The sequence below is a fragment of the Phyllobates terribilis genome, unplaced genomic scaffold (assembly GCF_046119375.1).
Source record: "Phyllobates terribilis strain yellow unplaced genomic scaffold, ASM4611937v1 Scaffold_1__5_contigs__length_1240528914, whole genome shotgun sequence".
In the NCBI taxonomy this organism is placed as follows: domain Eukaryota; kingdom Metazoa; phylum Chordata; class Amphibia; order Anura; family Dendrobatidae; genus Phyllobates; species Phyllobates terribilis.
In genome coordinates this window covers 994,429,361-994,450,185 of record NW_027362761.1, presented here as the reverse complement: position 1 = coordinate 994,450,185, position 20,825 = coordinate 994,429,361, and the positions used below count along the sequence as shown (strand labels likewise).

At 45.3% G+C, this 20,825-nt stretch overlaps 1 protein-coding gene and 1 long non-coding RNA gene across 9 annotated transcripts in view; one reads left to right on the top strand and one right to left on the bottom strand.

Annotated features, from left to right (window-relative positions):
• The window catches only part of WDR17 (WD repeat domain 17), a 166,199-nt gene that overhangs the window by 46,259 nt on the left and 99,115 nt on the right, over positions 1 to 20,825 (top strand). For 2 of the 8 annotated variants that reach the window (XM_073643718.1, XM_073643728.1), the window contains exon 1: positions 6,129 to 6,333. The exons of 5 other annotated variants lie outside the window; for them this stretch is intronic. In XM_073643718.1, coding sequence (XP_073499819.1) covers positions 6,283 to 6,333 — 51 coding nt within the window. In that variant the 5' untranslated portion in view covers positions 6,129 to 6,282. Of the gene's footprint in view, positions 1 to 6,127; positions 6,334 to 20,825 lie in introns of those variants that run through there. One more of the 8 variants, XM_073643709.1, reaches the window with a different exon arrangement.
• Positions 101 to 6,917, bottom strand: LOC141157033 (uncharacterized). The gene is made up of 3 exons (XR_012247736.1): positions 6,820 to 6,917; positions 5,889 to 6,010; positions 101 to 884 (listed from the first exon to the last, which is right to left on the bottom strand). It is a non-coding gene; the product is annotated as an uncharacterized lncRNA (long non-coding RNA).

Genomic DNA, 20,825 nt, shown 5'->3' with positions numbered 1-20,825 from the left:
GCGCTGCCGGTCGGGATGCTTATGCTGCGAGCAGCCGCTCCTCTCCCAGCTGCTTGCAGCAGAAGTACCCGCACAGGCAGTGCTGCTCCCCGATCCTCGCTAATACGACGCTGATTGGTCGCAGCCGCCGGACGCGACCAATCAGCGATATGGGCGCCAAATTTAAACAACGCTCTGCTGATTGGTCGCCGGCCGCGACCGCTCTGCTGATTGGTCGCGGTGGCAGGCTGCGACCAATCAGCATTATTGGCGCCAAATTTAAACACCCCTCTGCTGATTGGTCGCCGGCCGCGACCAATCAGCGATATTGGCGCCAAATTTAAACACCGTTTTGCTGAGTGGTCGCGGTCGCGACTAATCAGCGATTTTATCGCCAAATTTATACAAGCTCTCCGGTCCTCACTAACACAGTTCACTGATTGGTCGCGGCCGCCACCCACGACCAATCACCGATATTGCCGCCAAATTTAAACACCGTTTTGCTGATTGTGCCCAGTCGGCCGCATACATATTCTAGAATACCCGATGCGTTAGAATCGGGCCACCATCTAGTATATGATATATCTATCCAAATGTCCCAAGATGCACCATAATATAGGAAATAATATTCCATACATGTCCCTATTAATAGCACCTATTGGTGATAATCATGTATAGACGTATTCATATAAATGTACATACATCGTTGCACATAAACAGATAAAGTCATGTTACACATTTTCATATACAACTCCATTCCTTCTTCATATCTTACTCCTCCAGGACTCCGTCCCACAGTCCTTCAACCCATCCAGACCAAGGATCGGTGTACAGCATAACTTGATAGCAGTCGATTAATACGGACTAACCAATAAGGATAGGTAGGCCAAATCAAGGGTATCAATCTAGTGGAAGGTAAATATACATGAAGTTAAAAACTAAAAAAGCAACAATAAAAGCATACATATTGGTCATATAAGATGTACCTAGGCATCACATGCAGGTTTGAGACTACACAAATGGGACAAAACTAATATTTTCATTCAACCCCTTAGGTTGCAGGGTTTTAAGCGCCCAGATCCACTTGGACTCTAACTGGGCTAATCTCTGTGTAACGCGGCCACCACGGATGCCCACTACTATATTATCAATCCCCTTTATTCTCAATCCCGTGGAGTCACACCCATGATATAGCTTGAAATGGCGTGGGATGGTTTTGAGCGTGGATGCATCACTATGGCCACGTGCCGCCTCAATTCCCAATACATGTTCTCTCACCCGTGTTTTTAATTGACGTGTGGTCATGCCCACATAAATGAGCCCACACGGACAGGATGCATGATATATCACGTACCGTGTTTGGCAGGTGATATGGTTTTTAATTGCAAAACTTGTACCGTCTGAATCACAAAAGTCCATACAACGGTCTATATTGGGGCAGGCGACAAAATGGCCACAGGGACCGCAACCACGCCGTCCACCACCCACACCATCCAAGAAAGTGTGTCTAGGTTTGCCCACATAATGACTGCACACTAGATGATCTCTAAGGTTTTTTGCTCGTCTAAAGGTAATTGATGGACTATCCGAAATATATCTTGTCAATATCGGATCATTCATTAGGACCGGCCATGCCTTCTCGAGGGCCTTCCTCATTGCCGGCACCTGAGTATGATATTTAGTAATGAACCTTACAATCTCTGTATTTGTACTGTCCCTTGAGCTATATAAAAGGTCATTACGGATAGAATATCGAGCCCTATTAAAGGCTGTTTTGACCGATCTACGGCTGTAGCCGCGTGCAAAAAATCTCTCTTTCAAAATATTAGCCTGGAGTAAAAAATCGCTATCTGTAGAACAAATCCTCCTAAGGCGCAAGAATTGTCCCACCGGGACCGAATTAATCATATGCTGCGGATGGGAGGATGATGTATGTAGCAAAGTGTTGGTGGACGTGGGTTTCCTAAAGATATTCGTTTTAATGCTATGATCCACATCCCTGTTTAGGGTCACGTCCAAAAATTCGGCCTTTTTGGGTTCACACTGCTACGTGACATGAATATTCATGTCATTCCTATTAAGGTCATCCATGAATTCAGCTAAGCATTGGTAAGAACCCTGCCAGATCAGGAAGATATCGTCGATGTAGCGTGCCCACAGGAGGACACGATCCATCGACCGCCCCGGATCTGACAGGGAGAGGCCCCTCTCCCACAGCCCCCAGGAACAGGTTGGCATATGAAGGGGCAAAGGCTGCCCCCATAGCTGTACCCTGGAGCTGTAGGTAGAAGGACCCCTTGAAAATAAAAAAATTATGTGTCAGTGTGCACTCCAACAATTCCATAAGTAGAGACCTCATCTCCACTGGCAGGTTAGACCCCTCCAGAAAAAAAGCTACTGCCGGCAGGCCGTCCTCATGTTTGATGTTGGTGTACAGGGACTCAATGTCCACTGTCACCATCATAGTGTCCTGTTCAAGGTACAGGCCATCAACTCTTCTGAGAAGGTCCCCCGTATCCCTCAGGAAGGACGGAAGGCCTTCAACCAGAGGCTGCAGTTTAGAGTCTATCCAGCGACTAACATTTTCAAGAAAATTTCCCCTACCGGATATTATTGGACGTCCAGGAAGTTTGCTGATGTTTTTGTGTAGTTTCGGGAGTAGATACATTGTTGGAATGGTTGGTTCAACCATTTTCAATGCAGATGACAGTTCTCGAGTAATCACCCTCTCCGCACTTGCTCTATCGAGTATTACTTGTAATTGTCCATTAAAGGCCTACAAGGGGTTGAACGTGAGTTTCCTATAGTAGATTTTGTTGTGCAATTGACGAAATGCTTCGCATTCATACATATCTATAGGCCAAATCACGACGTTCCCCCCCCTTGTCGGCAGGTTTAATCACTACCCCCGGGAGATCTTTGAGTGCTTTGAGTCTCACCCTTTCATCATTAGTTAGATTGTCACCAGAAATATACCGGGGAATTTTTTGAAATTCCCTGCTGGCAATCTGAACAAACATGTCCACATTGGCACATGTAGACAGCGGGGGAAATTTCCTAGATTTAGGGCGAATGGAGGGTGCTATCTTACCACATTCTGGTGTATTGTGTTCCACCGCTAGTTCCTCCAATGCTTTTAGGGCCATTTGTTCTTTTTCTAGGGGAAACAATTTATGAATATTATCGTTGTGAAAATGGCGTTTGAATAGAAGTGATCTAGCAAATAGATGTAGATCTTTGATTGCGGTGAATTCATCAAACCCCGCAGACGGCGAGAAGGACAAGCCCCTGCTGAGGAGTGACAGATCCACCGCAGAAAGATTATACTTGCTCAAATTAATCACCTTATTATCAGAACTACTGCTTTTATCAATTTGATATGTCAAAACATTGGAGGAACTATTTACCTTATTATCCCTTTGATTCAATTGTTCATGTTGTCCATTGTTTTGACGTTTGTATGGATGATATTTGCGGTGTTTTCTGGTGTACGTCCCAGATCTGGTGACAATCGATGAAGCTGACCCGTCCGATACATCACTTAGGAGGTAGAGGCCATAAACAGCATATGGGACGTAGTTGGACGTCCATTTGGTGGTTGTCTCCATTTGTAAACTTGTAGATACTTAGTCACGCCCCTCTGGTCCCTCCTTGCACCGCAGCACAGAGGTTCCACCACCCGGATCCGTAACAAAGAGGATATGCTAAAGAGGATATGCCCTTTTAAATGGGTGTTTCAACAAGACAATGACCCTAAACACACCAGTAAGCAAGCAAAATCTTGGTTCCAGTCCAACAAAATTGAGGTTATGGAGTGGCAAGCCCAATCCCCAGACCTTAATCCGATAGAACACTTGTGGGGTGACATCAGAAATGCCGTTTCTGAGGTAAAGCCAACAAATGCCAAAAAAATTGTGGGATGTAGTGTCAAAGCATCCTGGGCAGGAATAGCAGTTGACAGATGGCAGAAGTTGGTTCACTCTATGCAACATAGATGTGAAGCAGTTCTAAAAAACTGGGGATATACAACTAAATATTAGGTTAGTGATTCACAGGAATGCTAAATCCTCAAAAAAAGAGTACATATTGTGAGTTTGTAAAGACAAATGCAGTCACTGCTATTTTTTAGAACAGCCCAATGTTCATTTTTTGTTCTTTTCTGTAAATTAGTTAAAAATGATATACATTTCTCTTCATGTTTTGAATTAGAAAACAGTGTGCAATGTTACCAATGCATGGAAATAAAAACTAGTATAAAGATTCTGTGCTTAACTCATGTTTATGAACACACTGCTATTATTTTGAACACTACTGTATTTTTAACCCAAAATACATGCATTTATAGGGTTATTCTCAAATAGTCTCTTGAGCAGCCCACAGCTCTGCAGTCTGTTTCTGTCACGGGTGTGTCAGGTGTAATAGACAGTTGCTCTGGATCTGGCTGTAGAAGGTCACTGTGCTTGGCATTGCAGACACCTGCTTAATCTTCCTTTAAGACCCAGCGGCAACCTCCCTCCTGCTGCTGATTGCCACACCCTTGCATGCGAGTTAAAAACCCTCAGTTTGCTCCAGACAGTTGCTAGTGATACTTCTATGTAAATGCTTGGAGCACTAGCAGTCGGCTAGCATCTTCTCTGGTGCCCTTGGAGGACTGTTGGCATTACTCCGCTGGTGTCTGTTCAAGCTAAGTTAATCCCCTTTGTTTGTCTTCCTTGTTGTCTTTAGTTTGTAGTGGGAACTGACCAGTGCTCACTCCTCCCCCTCCCTATCTACGGCCAAGCTCTAGGGTCATCCAGGGTTTAGGGTCCTGCTCGGCGATAGGTGTGGAACCTATATAGGAATGGCACATAGGCAGGGTGATATTAGATCTGCCTAGAGGTCTCCACTCACCCTTTCCCTAATGTTTGGGCTTCCTCTTCCCTTCGTGTTGCACTTAGTCTTTCCCACACCTTGCCTGACATTTTCACTTTCTGGTTTCTGGAAGGTGGACTCCTCCTTGAGTGACAATTCTGGTAAGTAGCAGAGCTGTAGTATCAGTAGAACTATAAAGCTCAGCACAAGTTCTGCTGTAACACAGTCACTGTATTTATACTACATATAGATAACTGGGCATTTTAACAAGCACACAGCTTAGGAGACTTTCTCTGAAAGTTGCCGATGTTGGGGACTAGTGATTTTGCAAGATTTACAACAGCAGCTTGTCAGGAGGGAGAGGGAGGTGAGCAGATAACACTTGTATAGAAATCAGTGGGGTGGAGAGAGATGATTGTATGTTAGGAGTTAACTCCTGCTGTAATGTAACGACTCTGCACACTCGGCTAGGCTCTGGTAGCCAATTCTCCATGGAAATCAGCTGTACTCTATGCAAAACAAAAGCTCTTATTGCAGGAGAATGAAAGCAGATAGAGAAAGCAAGTCAATTGCAAACTTCCTTATTTTAATGTTGTCTAACTAATTAAAGCAATTTAATAGCATGAGACTTTCATGTTAATTAAAAAAAAACTCTCAAAAGGTAGACAACGCTTACAAACTATGGCCAACTTCTAAATTGGATCAGGAGACTGGGCACCACTGTCGTCAGCATTTGTGGGGTTACATGAGACTCCCATTGACTTGACTTCTATAGTATAATTAGGTTTAGGCCATGCTCACACATTCAGTATTTGGTCAGTATTTTACATCAGTATTTGTAAGCCAAAACCAGGAGTGGGTGATAAATGCAGAAGTGGTGACGTGTTTCTATTATACTTTTCCTCTGCTTTTTCAACTCCTGATTTTGTCTAGCAAATACTGATGTAAAATACTGACCAAATACTGAACGTGGCCTTAAATGACAACTGTGGGAATCTTCTTTGAAACCTTTATATTATGGTACAACTTTTTATTTTGGCAGTCCTCTAACCTCTTACCTAACTCAGTTGCTTTAGGCGACCTTATCACTCCACAGCCAGCAACTTTCAGTGTCATCGTGGGGTTAAGTGATTTCTTTATCCCAGTGGATGCTCTTTTCAACATTTCGACTGCCAATAATCTTAAGAAAGAATATAAAATGACATAAAAGAGGCAAAAAAAAAAATGAGAACGAAAAAACAAGCAGATGAAATGACACCTATTAAAGCGTGCAGTTGCCAGGCTACTGCCGGTGCCTGTGTAGAAGTGCGGTGTGTGACACAGTTCTCCTGCTTTTCCTTGCATCCTTCAGGAAGGCTGCATTATCTTGTGAGCAGGCAGGGTACCTCCATCTCTCTTCTGCTGGAGAGAAGGCAGGATACGGCAGTCTTCTGGAAGTCGCTGCAATCTGGGATGGACATGGAAATCCTCAAGTGGTTCACAAAATATGACACATATGCAAAGGTAGGATTGTGCTGGTGGATGGCTAACGATGCCCAGTGGATCTCCGTCGCGAGGGAAGGGAGGGCAGGATTCGGGCTCCTTTATAGACTGCTGCCTTTTCATTACGGCCTTTTAGTTGTAAAATTGTCTGCTATAAATAGCCGCAGACGAGGGCTCAGTTTACTGCCGGAGATGCTGGTTACGAGGCGTAATGGTTTTTTCCCTCTGCTTTCTTCTATCTCCGTGGAAACTGAAATAATCTTTGATATCAGCTGCGAATATTTTACAGCTATCCTGGATAGGTTACCAGGCTCACTTGTTATTCCTGCGAGGTATGTCGTGTTCTTAAAAAGAAAGCTGCAGCCATTGAATGATAAGACATAGGTGACGGCCGAGATCACGCTGCTGGAAGGTGTCGCTTTTAATCTATGATAAAGCACATTTGTGCAGCCCTCCACTGCCATCTTGTCCAATTTGATCCGGTGAATGATGTTTCCGACAACTTACCATGTGCACGGAGGCGGCCGTCTGGAAATTGTAATGTGTGAGTGGTGTCAGCGGGATGTATTTAATCTGTCTGAGTAGGCTGCGGAGGGGACCAGTATCTGGAGCATACCTTTCTTATCTCTCTTTCCATGGATTACCCGCAGACTTTCATTGTGTGCTCTTCAGGTGCGGTACTCTACCTGCAATAATGCATTTAGGCAATGCAATTCTGCACCCAAAAAATCTACATCTGTTCTAAAAACCTGTGTCACACATATAGGGTGCCATCGGTTTTAGGGCACTTTGCTGAAAGCTGTCTGAAATTGTATAACCTGCAGTAGCCCAATATTCGTAGAACTAGCATCACAGTAGGAGTATGTTCACACAAACTTATTTTTGGCCCGTGCGCAAAGGAAAACAAATAGTAATTTCTGCAATTGGTCTGCAAAGTTCAGAGACTGTGGGGCAGCACGGTGGCTCAGTGGTTATTACTGCAGCCTTGCAGCGCTGGGGTCCTGTGTTCAAGGTCCCACAAATACAACATCTGCTAGAAGTTTGCATGTTCTCCCCTTGTTTGGGTGCGTTTCCTCCGGGTTCCTCCCACGCTCCAAACTGATACAGATAGGGAATTCAGATTGTGAGCCCCAATGGGGACAGTGATGATGATGACGGTAAAGCGATGCGGAATATAATGGCGCTATATAAGTGAGTAATTAAATAAATAATCTTAGCCTACGGTGGCAGCAAGACAGAAAGAAAAGCGGAGCGAGGAGAACACATTGTGATATTGTGTCCAGTGGCAAACCCAGCCCTGTTACATATAAATGTATACTGTAATGTGTCTCCAAACATTGTTAAGCTCATTACTGAACATTGAACACAATAACACAACTGATGAACAATGGCATTCCTCTCTAATAGTGTTGAGCGAGCACTAAAATGCTCGGGTGCTCGAAGCTCGGGCCAAGCTCGCCGTGATACTCGGGTGCTCGACCCGAGCAACGAGCCCAATGTTAGTCTATGGGAGACTCGAGCATTTTTGCGGCGGCTCCCCCGGCAGTCTTTTAAAAGCCTAACAAGTGCCCAAAACGATAGTGACAGTGCTCAAATGACATGGGGACAGCATGGGGATCGCCCCAGGAAGCATTTCTGACCCCCAGGTCACTGCTGTCAACAACGTGGTCAGAGGTATTAAGCCACTTTTACAGGCTCACAATAAAACGTTCAAAAACGAAAGTGAAAGTGCTTTCCTGTGAAATATGTTAAGGATAGTGTTGAGCGATACCTTCCGATATCAGGAAATATCGGATTGGATCGGACCGATACCCAAAAAGTATCGGATATCGCCGATTCCGATACAGGAAACCAATGCAAGTCAATGGGACACAAATATCGAAATGAAAATAAACCCTTTCTTTCCTTGTAGGTTAATTCTACATGAAGTAAAACAACTAAGAATAATGTAGAATGTATTACACAAAAAGCCGGCAATTCAGCAGCGGCATACACCGGTACCCGACAATTTACAACAGAAAGAATAGAACATCACACATAGATTAGATAGATAGAAACATGTCAGTCACATATATATGAAGTACAGTGACAGTGTTGCTTACTGTACTTGTCATTTAGTGTAAAGGATTTATTTAAAAAAATAATTGTGTTTTCATGCACTGTCTCTTTAAAAAAGCCGGCCGGCAATTCAGCTGCGGTACCCGACAATTTATAACAGACAGAATAGAGCTTCACACATAGATTAGATAGATAGAAACATGTCAGTCACATATATATGAAGTACATTGACAGTGTTGATTACTGTACTTGTCATTTAGTGTTAAAATAAAGGATTTATTTAAAAAAAAATTGGCGTGGGGTTCCCCTTAATTTTAGTCTCTAGCGGAGGTTAAGCAGACGGCTGGGGCAGATGTTTGAAGCCTGGGAAGGGGGTAATACCCACGGAGCTTCCCAGGCTACTAATATCAGCCCCCAGCTGAATACCTAGCCTTTACTAGCTATTAAAATGGGGGACCCCCTCAAAAAAATGACGTGGGGTCCCCCCTAATTTAATAGCTAGCAAAGGCTAGGCAGACAGCTGGGGGCTGATATTAATAGCCCAGGAAGGGTGCCATGAATATTGGCCCCCTCCCAGGCTAGAAACATCAGCCGTCAGCCGCCCCAGAAATGGCGCATCCATAGGATGCGCCAATTCTGGCACTTAGCCTCGCTCTTCCCACTGCCCTGTAGCGGTGGCAGTGGGGTAATAGGGTTGGGGTTGATGTCAGCTTATAATGCCAGCTGACATCAAGCCCAGGTTAGTAATGGAGAGGCGTCTATAAGACACCCCCATTACTAACCCCATAGTCAAAGTTAAAAAAAAAACCACAAACACCCAGAATAAAGTCCTTTAATTGAAATAAACACACAATTCTTTATTGTTCTAAATTAAACTATACTTACCATCACGCCCATTCCAGCTGAAGCCAACGATCTCCTGCAATAAAAGAAAAATAATAAAGCAACCTCATCCTTACCTTTCCATGGTTCCCAGGACGGCTCCAGCTCTGCTACATCGAGATGACAGGCTGGACCGCAGCAGAACGCTGCCATCCAGCCTGTCATCCCGCAGACACTGAGAAGCGCAGGCTTGCTTGCGCTCCTCAGTGTCTCTCTGTGACGGCATCCAGATGAGCCGAGTTCATGTCCAATGAACTCGGCTCACCTCATGCACGTCACTGACAGCGTGGGAAAATTCTCCTGCACTCAGCGCTTCAGCGTGAGAATTTTCCCACGCTGTCAGTGACGTGCATGAGGTGAGCTGAGTTCATTGGACATGACCTCACCTCATTCACGTCACTGACAGCGTGGGAAAATTCTCATGCTGAAGCGCTGAGTGCAGGAGAATTTTCCCACGCTGTCAGTGACGTGCATGAGGTGAGCCGAGTTCATTGGACATGACCTCGGCTCATCTTTATGCCGTCACAGAGAGACACTGAGGAGCGCAAGCATGCCTGCGCTTCTCAGTGTCTGCGGGATGACAGGCTGGATGGAGGCGTTCTGCTGCGGTCCAGTCTGTCATCTCGATGGAGCAGAGCTGAAGCTGTCGTGGGAACCATGGAAAGGTAAGGATGAGGTTGCTTTATTATTTTTCTTTTATTGCAGGAGATCGTTGGCTTCAGCTGGAATGGGCGTGATGGTAAGTATAGTTTAATTTAGAACAATAAAGAATTGTGTGTTTATTTCAATAAAGGACTTTTTTCTGGGTGTTGTGTTTTTTTTTAAATACTTTACTAGAAATTCATGGTGGTCATGTCTAATATTGGCGTGACCCCATGAATTTCGGGCTTAGGGCCAGCTGATAATACCAAGCTGGCCGTAACCCCTTTATTACCCAGTGAGCCACCGCACCAGGGCCCTGGATGAGTTGGGTACAGCGCCAGAAGATGGCGCTTCTATGAACGCGCCATTTTCCGGGGTGGCAGCGGACTGCAATTTGCAGCGGGTGGGGCCCAGAAAGCTTGGGCCTCCCTGCGCTGCGGATTCCAGCCCCCAGCTGCCTAGTTGTACCTGGCTGGACACAAAAATAGGGCGAAGCCTCACGTATTTTTTTTTTAAATTATTTCATGAAATTCATGAAATAATTAAGAAAAAAAGGCCTTCCCTATATTGTTGTGTCCGGCCAGGTACAAATAGGCAGCTGGTGGTTGGGGGCAGCCCGTTCCTGCCTGCTGTACCTGGCTGGACACAAATATAGTGCGAAGCCCCACGTCAATTTTTTTTAAATTATTTCATGAAATATTTTTTTAAAAAAAGGGCTTCCCTATATTTCCTGAAATAATTAAAAAAAAATTGACTTGGGGCTTCGCACTATATTTGTGTCCAGTCAGGTACAGCAGGCAGGAACGGGCTGCCCCCAACCACCAGCTGCCTATTTGTACCTGGCCGGACACAACAATATAGGGAAGCCCTTTTTTTCTTTATTATTTCATGAATTTCATGAAATAATTAAAAAAAAAATACGTGGGGCTTCTCCCTATTTTTGTGTCCAGCCAGGTACAACTAGGCAGCTGGGTGATGGAATCTGCAGCGCAGGGAGGCCCAAGCTTTCTGCTTCCCCCCCCCCCCCCGGTGCAAATTGCAGTCCGCAGCCACCCCGGAAAATGGCGCGTTCATAGAAGCTGGATGCTGTACCTGGCTGGCATACAAAAATATGGCAAAGCCCACGTCAAAATTTTTGGGAAAAATTAATTAAAAAATAAATAATAATTTAGGGACTGCATCTTTATTAACTCCTCAAATGTCATTTAGTGTTAAAATAAAGGATTTATTTAAAAAAAAATTGGCGTGGGGATCCCCCATAATTTTAGGCTCTAGCGGAGGTTAAGCAGACGGCTGGGGCAGATGTTTGAAGCCTGGGAAGTGGGTAATACCCACGGAGCTTCCCAGACTACTAATATGAGCCCCCAGCTGAATACCTAGCCTTTACTAGCTATTAAAATGGGGGACCCCCCCAAAAAATGACGTGGGGTACCCCCTATTTAATAGCTAGCAAAGGCTAGGCAGACAGCTGGGGGCTGATATTAATAGCCCAGGAAGGGTGCCATGAATATTGGCCCCCTCCCAGGCTAGAAACACCAGCCGTCAGCCGCCCCAGAAATGGCGCATCCATAGGATGCGCCAACTCTGGCACTTAGCCTCGCTCTTCCACGCTGCCCTGGTGCGGTGGCAGGGGGTAATAGGGTTGGGGTTCATGTCAGCGCCAGCTGCTATGAAGCCCAGGTTAGTAATGATGGGCGTCTATAAGACACCCCCATTACTAACCTACAAAGTGTTAAAAAGAAAAAACACACTACACCCAGAAAAAAATAATTTATTTGAAATAAAACACACAATTTTATTTAATTCTTGGATTACTAAAAAAAAATAGTTACCTGTCCACGTTCCTGCGCTGATCTCCCATGCACAGCTGTCACATCTGGAGATGGTGACAGCTATGCATGGCTGCTGTAAGCTCACACTGCCGGGAACACGTCCGCTCCCGGCAGCGGGAGCCTCTGACTGAGGTCACCGGAGTGCATTCAGGCAGCGCAGCTCCGGAGACCTCCTTTACGGCACTGCTGTACCGTGGGAATTTCTCACGATACAGCAGGGCCGTAAAGGAGCTAACCGGAGCAGCGCTGCCTGAACTCCGGCGAACCCGCTTATGCAGTGACGGGGCTGCTTTACGGCCCCATCATTCGAGCGGCGGCAGCGGTTCAGAGCGGTCACATTCTTTGTGGCTGCTCTAAACTGGAGATCTTCGTGGGACACTCGTGGACTACTACGGAGGGGTAAGGATAAGGTTGTGGTTTATTATTTTATATTTTATTACAGGAGATCGATGGCTTCGGGGAATTAGGTGTCTAGTTGAGTATAGGTGTAGTTTGTTATTTTTTACTTTATTTTAGGTGGCGATCGGCGGGGACAGGTAATGTATGAGCTAATTTATTGTAGGCAACCACTGGCCACCAATGACATGTATTTAAAATTTATTGGGGACACAGTAGGGCAATTTATATAGCAGGATCAGGCTGATGGGAACTACTGCTCCCATCGAGCTGATCCTGCTGGCACGAGTGGACCGGGGACAGACATAGGCCGATGGGAGTAGTAGTGTCACATCGGCCTATGTCTGCCTGCACGCACACACCCGCACACATCCCACACACTCGCAGACATCGCACAGACACCGCGCACACCCGCACACACACACCAATCATGACGGGCTGATCGTCTGGGAGGTGACGCTGTACGGCCAGCCAATCACTGTAATGCCCACAAACAACATGGCTGCGGCATTACAGTGACTGGCTGGCAATCCCTGCATGTTCATTGGCTCTGTAAAGAGCACCAAACATGCAGGGCGGAGACCCGAGCTCCCGCCCGAGTAACCTGGAAATGCTCGGTGCTCGCCGAACATCCCGAGTAGCGTGATGCTCGGGCGAGTACCGAGCAGTGTCGAGCATGTTCGCTCAACACTACTCTCTAATTAAAAAGTTTTATTTGAAAAGGATCGGCTCCAATTTTTGGCAAGAAGTATTCAGATCTCAGCTGTCTAACTGTAACCATTTACTCTCCTAGTTACAAACTGCTTTTCATGTAGATCCTAAAAGGGTAGATTTGTACTGAGATTTAATGGGGTAAAAAAGAAAAACAGTAAAACTGTAGCAAAAACGTATACTTATGTGCGATCCAGTGCAGTGATTTTACGGCTCTCTGCAGACTTTAATGTCCAGTGGAAATCTACCGTATTTTCCGGCGTATAAGACGACTGGGTGTATAAGACGACACCCAACTTTTCCAGTTAAAATATAGAGTTTGGGATATACTCGCCGTATAAGACTACCCCTCTTCTAACGCACATACGGTAAAAATTAAAAAAAAAAATCAGATTTGATTTCAGTATGGTAACTTTAAAGTGATGAACCTTACCGGCGATTGGCTGGTTGTTATATACAAATCCTGCTTGGATTGGTCAGCTCTCCCTGCCTGCCCAGCTCTCCCTGTCTCCAAGACTATCAGAGCGGTAGCCCATCCCCCTGGCCCGCCCTTGTATCCTATTATCAGTACCTCCTTCTCTGCCTCTCTGATCTCGCTCCTGAGGACTGCAGTGATGAGGTGAGGGGGCGCCTCACCGGGAAGGTGTAAGTGAAGCAAGCTGCAGGCGTCCGGGAAGCCTGGGGTATGGAAAAAAGAGAGAGCGGTGCTGTGCCCAGAAAAACATGCCTCTTTCACTCGTCTGGCCCGCCCTTGTATTACCTCCTTCTCTGCCTCTCAGATCTCGCAGGAGTGAGATCTGAGAGGCAGAGAAGGAGGTACCGATAATAGGATACAAGGGCGGGCCAGAGGGATGTGCTACCGCTCTGATAGTCTTGGAGACAGGGAGGGCTTATAAATTACCATAAATACCGTATTTTTCGGACTATAAGACGCACCAGACCATAAGACGCACCTAGGTTTTGGAGGAGGAAAATAGAAAAAAAAATTAAGCAAAAAATGTGTTCACGATGCACTTTTAAGGGGAAGGGGGTCTTCTGCTGACACTGGTATAGGGGTAATGTCCCCCAATTCTGACAATATCCCCCATCCTGGTATATATGCCCCCCCTTCCTTTTATATATGGCCCCCATCCCCATCCTGGTATGCCTGGCATCCCTCCATCCTGGTATGCATGGAACCCCTCCATCCTGGTATGCATGGCACCCCTCATCCCTGTCCTGGTATGCATGGCACCCCTCATCCCTGTCCTGGTATGCATGGCACCCCTCATCTCTGTCCTGGTATGCATGGCACCCCTCATCCTTATCCTGGTATGTATGGCACCCCTCATCCTTATCCTGGTATGTATGGAGCCCCTCCATCCTGGTATGCATGGTACCCCTCATCCCTATCCTGGTATGCATGGCACCCCTCATCCCTGTCCTGGTATGCATGGCACCCCTAATCCCTGTCCTGGTATGCATGGCACCCATCATCCCTGTCCTGGTATGCATGACACCCATCATCCCTGTCCTGGTATGCATGGCACCCCTCATCCCTATCCTGGTATGCATGGCACCCCTCATCCTTATCCTGGTATGTATGGCACCCCTCATCCTTATTTTGGTATGCATGTTCCCCCTAATCTCCATCATGCTGCACTTAAAAAAAAAAAAAATAAACACTCCTACTCACCTTTCTTCTCTCCTCCAGCGCTGCATCCTGTCTGCCCGCACTGATCTCGCCATGTGAGCTGCGCATGCCGTCACTACCATGCACGGCTCACAAGGAGAGATCAGCTGCCGGAAGTCACTGCTCCCCATGCCAGGACTGTGTGCGCGGGGAGCAGTAACAGCGCGGCTCCTGCTACTGCCGGGCGATTGCGTGTGCCCGCTATTAAAGGGCATGAATATTCACCCCTCCCCACGCCCATGGGCGTGGAGAGAGGTTGAATATTCATGCCCTTTAACAGTAGGCACAGGCGATTACGGCAGCAGCAGGAGCCGCGCTGCGGCTACACTGTGTGCCGCTATTAAGGAGCATGAATATTCAGCGCTCCCCACGCCGCATGGGGAGCGCTGAATATTCATTTTCTTTAGCAGCGGGGACAGTGTAGGCTGCAGCAGGTGGCTGCTGCCTCCTGTGCCCCGCTCCCCCCACTCCCCACACATCATATACATATACCCCCTCCTCCCCCAATATTCGGACTATAAGGGTATTCGCCCTATAAGATGACACCCGACGTGTAAGACGACTCCTGACTTTTGAGAGGATTTTCATGGGTTAAAAAGTCGTCTTATACGCCGGAAAATGCGGTAAGTTTAAAAGGCTTGTCACCATGAGAATGCCGTCTAATCTGCAGGCCCCATGTTATAGAGCAGGGCTGGGTAGACTGATGTACAGTTTTGTGAGGAAAGATTGAGTATAGCCTGAGTTTTAATCATTTAATCCTCTGCTCTTTCTGGGGTTTTCAGTCTAGTGGGCGGTCCTATCAGTGACTGACAGCTTTCTTTGTATAAGTGTGCACACAGAGGTAGCTATCATAAAACGCACAATATACCTAATCTTTTCTCAAAAAACTGTATATAGGTCTACTCATCTCTTCCTGCTCTATAACATGGGGCCTGCAGATTGTACTGATTTTCATAGTGACAGGTTCCCTTTAAAACACTTTATGGGGGGCTAAGCTGTCAACTATCTGTCTCCTGACAGCTCTAAAATGGCTACCACGGACAGGCTTAGCTCAAGCCACTCCACTTACTAGATCCCAGGGGTAACCCTGGCCTTCACCCTTTAACTCCTGTACAGAGATCCAGACTTAAATAGGGGCCTCTGGGCTGGGGCCACAGAATAAACTGCTGTTTGGTGGTGCAGGATGGCAGGAGTGGTCAGGTAGCCAGATCAGAACCAAGAGGGCAGGAAAAATACAAAATCAGAAGACAAAAGAATAATCAGTAAAACAAACTGCTGCCAGAACAGGAAACAAATACACTACACAGGAGATGAACAGACAGGACTAAACCAGAGGAGCACAAGGCCTTTATCTGGCAGGTTGCAGCAGTAACCTGGAAGTTTAAGTAGGGTGTGGTGCTCTCCAATTGGCTGAAGCTGGGAGCTGATAACTCCAGCCGGACAGCACCCGCACACACAGTGTCAGACTGGACAGCACAGCAGGTCCCAACCTCTGGTTCTGACGTCTCTTCTTTCATCAGAGCCGCCCACAGAATGAATACGGTGGTGCCTGGTGACAGAAGCAGATGTAGGAACACGTCCTAGTGGAGATGTGACAGAATTATTGTCATATTGGAAAAGTGTATGTCTATCAAGGGCACAAAGTGATGGTAGCATCTTCTCTTACAATATAAAGCAGTACATCTGTAAATTCATTATACAATCAAAGAAATCTAGCTATACAAGACCCTTGGAAAGTGGTGTCCGGACAGGAGAAGAGGCAGCAGATAATGTATCATACAGCATCTGCCCATGTTGTTCTGACATTGCAAAGTACCTGTCAGGACACAGAACATGTTGGGCCACCACAGACGAGGAGCCATAGGACTAGTAAATTTATGCTGTAGCATCGGTCATAATGAAACAATACACTGAAACACTATTCTGGGGTTTGATTATAAGAAAAAAAAATATCTGCTAACTCCTAAACTGATAAAATAGCAAAAATGAAAAAGCAGCACAAATTTAAGGTAATAGAAACTAATCTTCATTAAATGCTAATGCATCATCCATAATGTGGCCAAACTTATGACTCAAACTTGCAGCATGATATACAGATCTAGCAAAGGTTATCCTGACTCGTATAACACAGCAGTGAGATATCATGGCCCAAGAAAAGTGTAATTCAACACCTAACTTAACAATGCTCTATGGCTTGTGCGATATTATCTTGATCCTCCTAAGTGAGATAGCCTTCTGTGGCAGGTTATGGTTCTGGATCCATATGTCTTAGGTGTTGTAAGTTCCATGAGGCCCAGTCAGGTCAGGAACTCATCTGAATTCAGCTAGGTTCATGCAGCAGATGTATTATGTGGTTCATCTTATGGCAGCTATTCCATGGGTCTCCTGGCCTGAAATGACATTGTGTTCTATTCCTATCAAGTCAGTTTAGGTCAGGAGATCCGCGGTCGAAGTAGAAATTGCAGCCATAACTTGGATTGTAAAATGCGGCTTAGCCCTTAGGCCTGTTCAGCTGAACGCTTTATGGAGAGGTTCGATGCCCTGTCTGTGTGTGACCTCCTGTAACACCACACACTGAATAATGGTATTCAATGAAGGTGAAAGATGGACCGCTCTGGTCACGTCTCTCCAACATGTTAAGTGCCATAACATTTCTATATTACCAATGATAGAGATTGTTTTTTGTGGAATGAGTTGATCTTTTCACTGGTAGCATTTTGAAGTATATATCACTTTTTGATCGCTTTTTAATCTGTTTGTGAGGGAGGATGATAAATAATCCCGTTCAGTAATTCTATTTCTATTCTTTTTTATGGCTATCATTATGCGGGAGAAGATACTGTATAACATGATTGTTTTGTAGATCTGGTCGTCACTGATGTGTCATTACCAGTTATGTGTCTTCTTTCTTTTTACATGTTTGTACTGAATAACTGTGGTGGTAGTGTTGGTGAAGTATTTGACCATAATTTTTAAATGTGTACCATTGTCACATTTCCCAACACAAACTATGTTTTAAAATTGTTTAGACCAAAAGGGGCATTGCTTTCTAATGGCTTTTTCAGATAAAAATGTATTCTTGCAATAAATATATACAGTACAGACCAAAAGTTTGGACACACCTTCTCATTTAAAGATTTTTCTGTATTTTCATGACTTTGAAAATTGTACATTCACACTGAAGGCATCAAAACTATGAATTAACACATGTGGAATTATATACTTAACAAAAAAGTGTGAAACAACTGAAAATATGTCTTATATTCTAGGTTCTTCAAAGTAGCCACCTTTTGCTTTGATGACTGCTTTGCACACTCTTGGCATTCTCTTGATGAGCTTCTAGAGGTAGTCACCGGAAATGGTTTTCACTTCACAGGTGTGCCCTGTCAGGTTTAATAAGTGGGATTTCTCTCCTTATAAATGGGGTTGGGACCATCAGTTGTGTTGTGCAGAAACCTGGTGGATACACAGCTGATAGTCCTACTGAATAGACTGTTAGAATTTGAATTATGGCAAGAAAAAAGCAGCTAAGTAAAGAAAAACGAGTAGCCATCATTACTTTAAGAAATGAAGGTCAGTCAGTGAGAAAAATTGGGAAAACTTTGAAAGTGTCCCCAAGTGCAGTTGCAAAAACCGTCAAGCGCTACAAAGAAACTGGCTCACATGAGGACCGCCCCAGGAAAGGAAGACCAAGAGTCACCTCTGCTTCTGAGGCTAAGTTTATCCGAGTCACCAGCCTCAGAAATCGCAGGTTAACAGCAGCTCATATTAGAGACCAGGTCAATGCCACACACAGTTCTAGCAGCAGACACATCTCTTCAACAACTGTTAAGAGGAGACTTTGTGCAGCAGGCCTTCATGGTAAAATAGCTGCTAGGAAACCACTGCTAAGGACAGGCAACAAGCAGAAGAGACTTGTTTGGGCTAAAGAACACAAGGAATGGACATTAGACCAGTGGAAATCTGTGCTTTGGTCTGATGAGTCCAAATTTGAGATCTTTGGTTCCAACCACCGTGTCTTTGTGCGACCCAGAAAAGGTGAACGGATGGACTCTACATGCCTGGTTCCCACCGTGAAGCATGGAGGAGGAGGTGTGATGGTGTGGGGGTGATTTGCTGGTGACACTGTTGGGGATTTATTCAAAATTGAAGGCATACTGAATCAGCATGGCTACCACAGCATCTTGCAGCGGCATGCTATTCCATCCGGTTTGCGTTTAGTTGGACCATCATTTATTTTTCAACAGGACAATGACCCCAAACACACCTCCAGGCTGTGTAAGGGCTATTTGACCAAGAAGGAGAGTGATGGGGTGCAACGCCAGATGACCTGGCCTCCACAGTCACCAGACCTGAACCCAATCCAGATGGTTTGGGGTGAGCTGGACCGCAGAGTGAAGGCAAAAGGGCCAACAAGTGCTAAGCATCTCTGGGAACTCCTTCAAGATTGTTGGAAGACCATTTCCGGTGACTACCTCTTGAAGATCATCAAGAGTGTGCAAAGCAGTCATCAAAGGAAAAGGTGGCTACTTTGAAGAACCTAGAATATAAGACATATTTTCAGTTGTTTCACACTTTTTTGTTAAGTATATAATTCCACATGTGTTAATTCATAGTTTTGATGCCTTCAATGTGAATGTACAATTTTCATAGTCATGAAAATACAGAAAAATCTCTAAATGAGAAGGTGTGTCCAAACTTTTGGTCTGTACTGTACACATACTCACTATAAACATGGACACACAGACTTGCTAAATGCAGGTATGCACTCAAAACATACACACAAAATACTGGCATACACACGTATAGTCATGACTTAAATGCACTCAGTACACTATACAACCACAGTAAGAATACTTAAAGGGATTGTCCACTACTGGCTCACTCCTTAACAGATTCACTGTCCATCATAAAATAAAAACTGCACACTTACCTTCTAGACTGGTGCTGTTTCTCCGATTGCCGCACTATGTCCCCCAGCAGTCATGTGGCATTGATATGTTACATGACCACTGCAGCTAGTCAATTCGTGCTGATTGGCTGCAGTCTTTACTATTCCATCAGAGGACTTCCATTTGGACCCAATACTGAAGGCTGCAGATGAATAACCGAGTAGTGCCAAGACGCACTGCTGGGCCTGGGGAGACGACGTGAGAACTCAGTTTATTTTTTTGCATCCTTGAGCCTATGGAGAAATATTCTGTGACACAGCCGCTTTAACCTAGAACTTTCATTGCTCACAAACATAAAGATGCTTGTACATCTCCAGGTCTCACATTTATTAGAGATCATCCCAAATTAACCTATTATTCAGTATGTAATCCAGACTTCACATGCAATGAGCTCATTAACGCCCCACTCATCACAAAGCACTCCAAAAAGATAACCAAGATTACACATTGTACCGCTGCCTCCCCATTTCCATATCAGTCGTTTACACCAACCGTAGGGGCTTAATGGGAATCTGTCAGAAGGTTTGTGCTATGTAATCTGAAGACAGCATGCTCTAGGGATTAAAACACAGATTTCAGTGATGCCTCTCTAATAGGGATGGGCTGACCGGTAAAAGTTCGGGTTCTGGTACCAGAACAGTACTCGAACTTCAACCAGAACCCGAACCCGAACACCATTGAAAATTAAGATTGAAAGGAAAAAACAATTCTCTCTCAATCTCTCTCTGTTCAGCCTCCTCCATGGTGTATCTGACTGACGTCTCTGCAGGGCGGGCTCGGTGCTGGTTAGTGGAGCTGTGCACAGAGGCTGTTTCTCTACCAGTCAGCCCTTGCTTTGCTCTGCAGACAGAGGGAGGAGCACTTCTCTCTCCATTCTGCAGTGCTGTCTGTGCCCTATGCCCATCAGATAGTTGCTGATTTCAGGAGAATAGGCAGAGGAGAGGGTTGCTAAAAAAAATAAATCTTAAAGGGAACCTGACAGCTGATGCATGCTGCTCGATGCACCAAGCCACACGGAAGACTTCTTGGATAGGCGATGAGTGACATGTCTCTCTCTGCGTGTGAGTATAGGGAGAGACCTGTCAGTCATTGGTAGAAGGTGGGTTTTAAAGTATTCTTTTCTCTGAAATGCCGCAGTGTTTCAGAGTCAAACATACCTGAAATCATACATCCAGTCCCTGATACATGCTGCCCGTGGATAGGGTAGCAGGTATCAATTGTCAGGTTCCCTTTAAGGTTTACAGCTTGTGTCAGCTGGTGCCGTCCTTATCATGGCACCTCCTTAGGCACTATACCTTTAGTTCCTAGACGCGTTGTGAATGACACCATTCACTTTACCAAATAATGCACTGAAAAACAGGAAAAAAA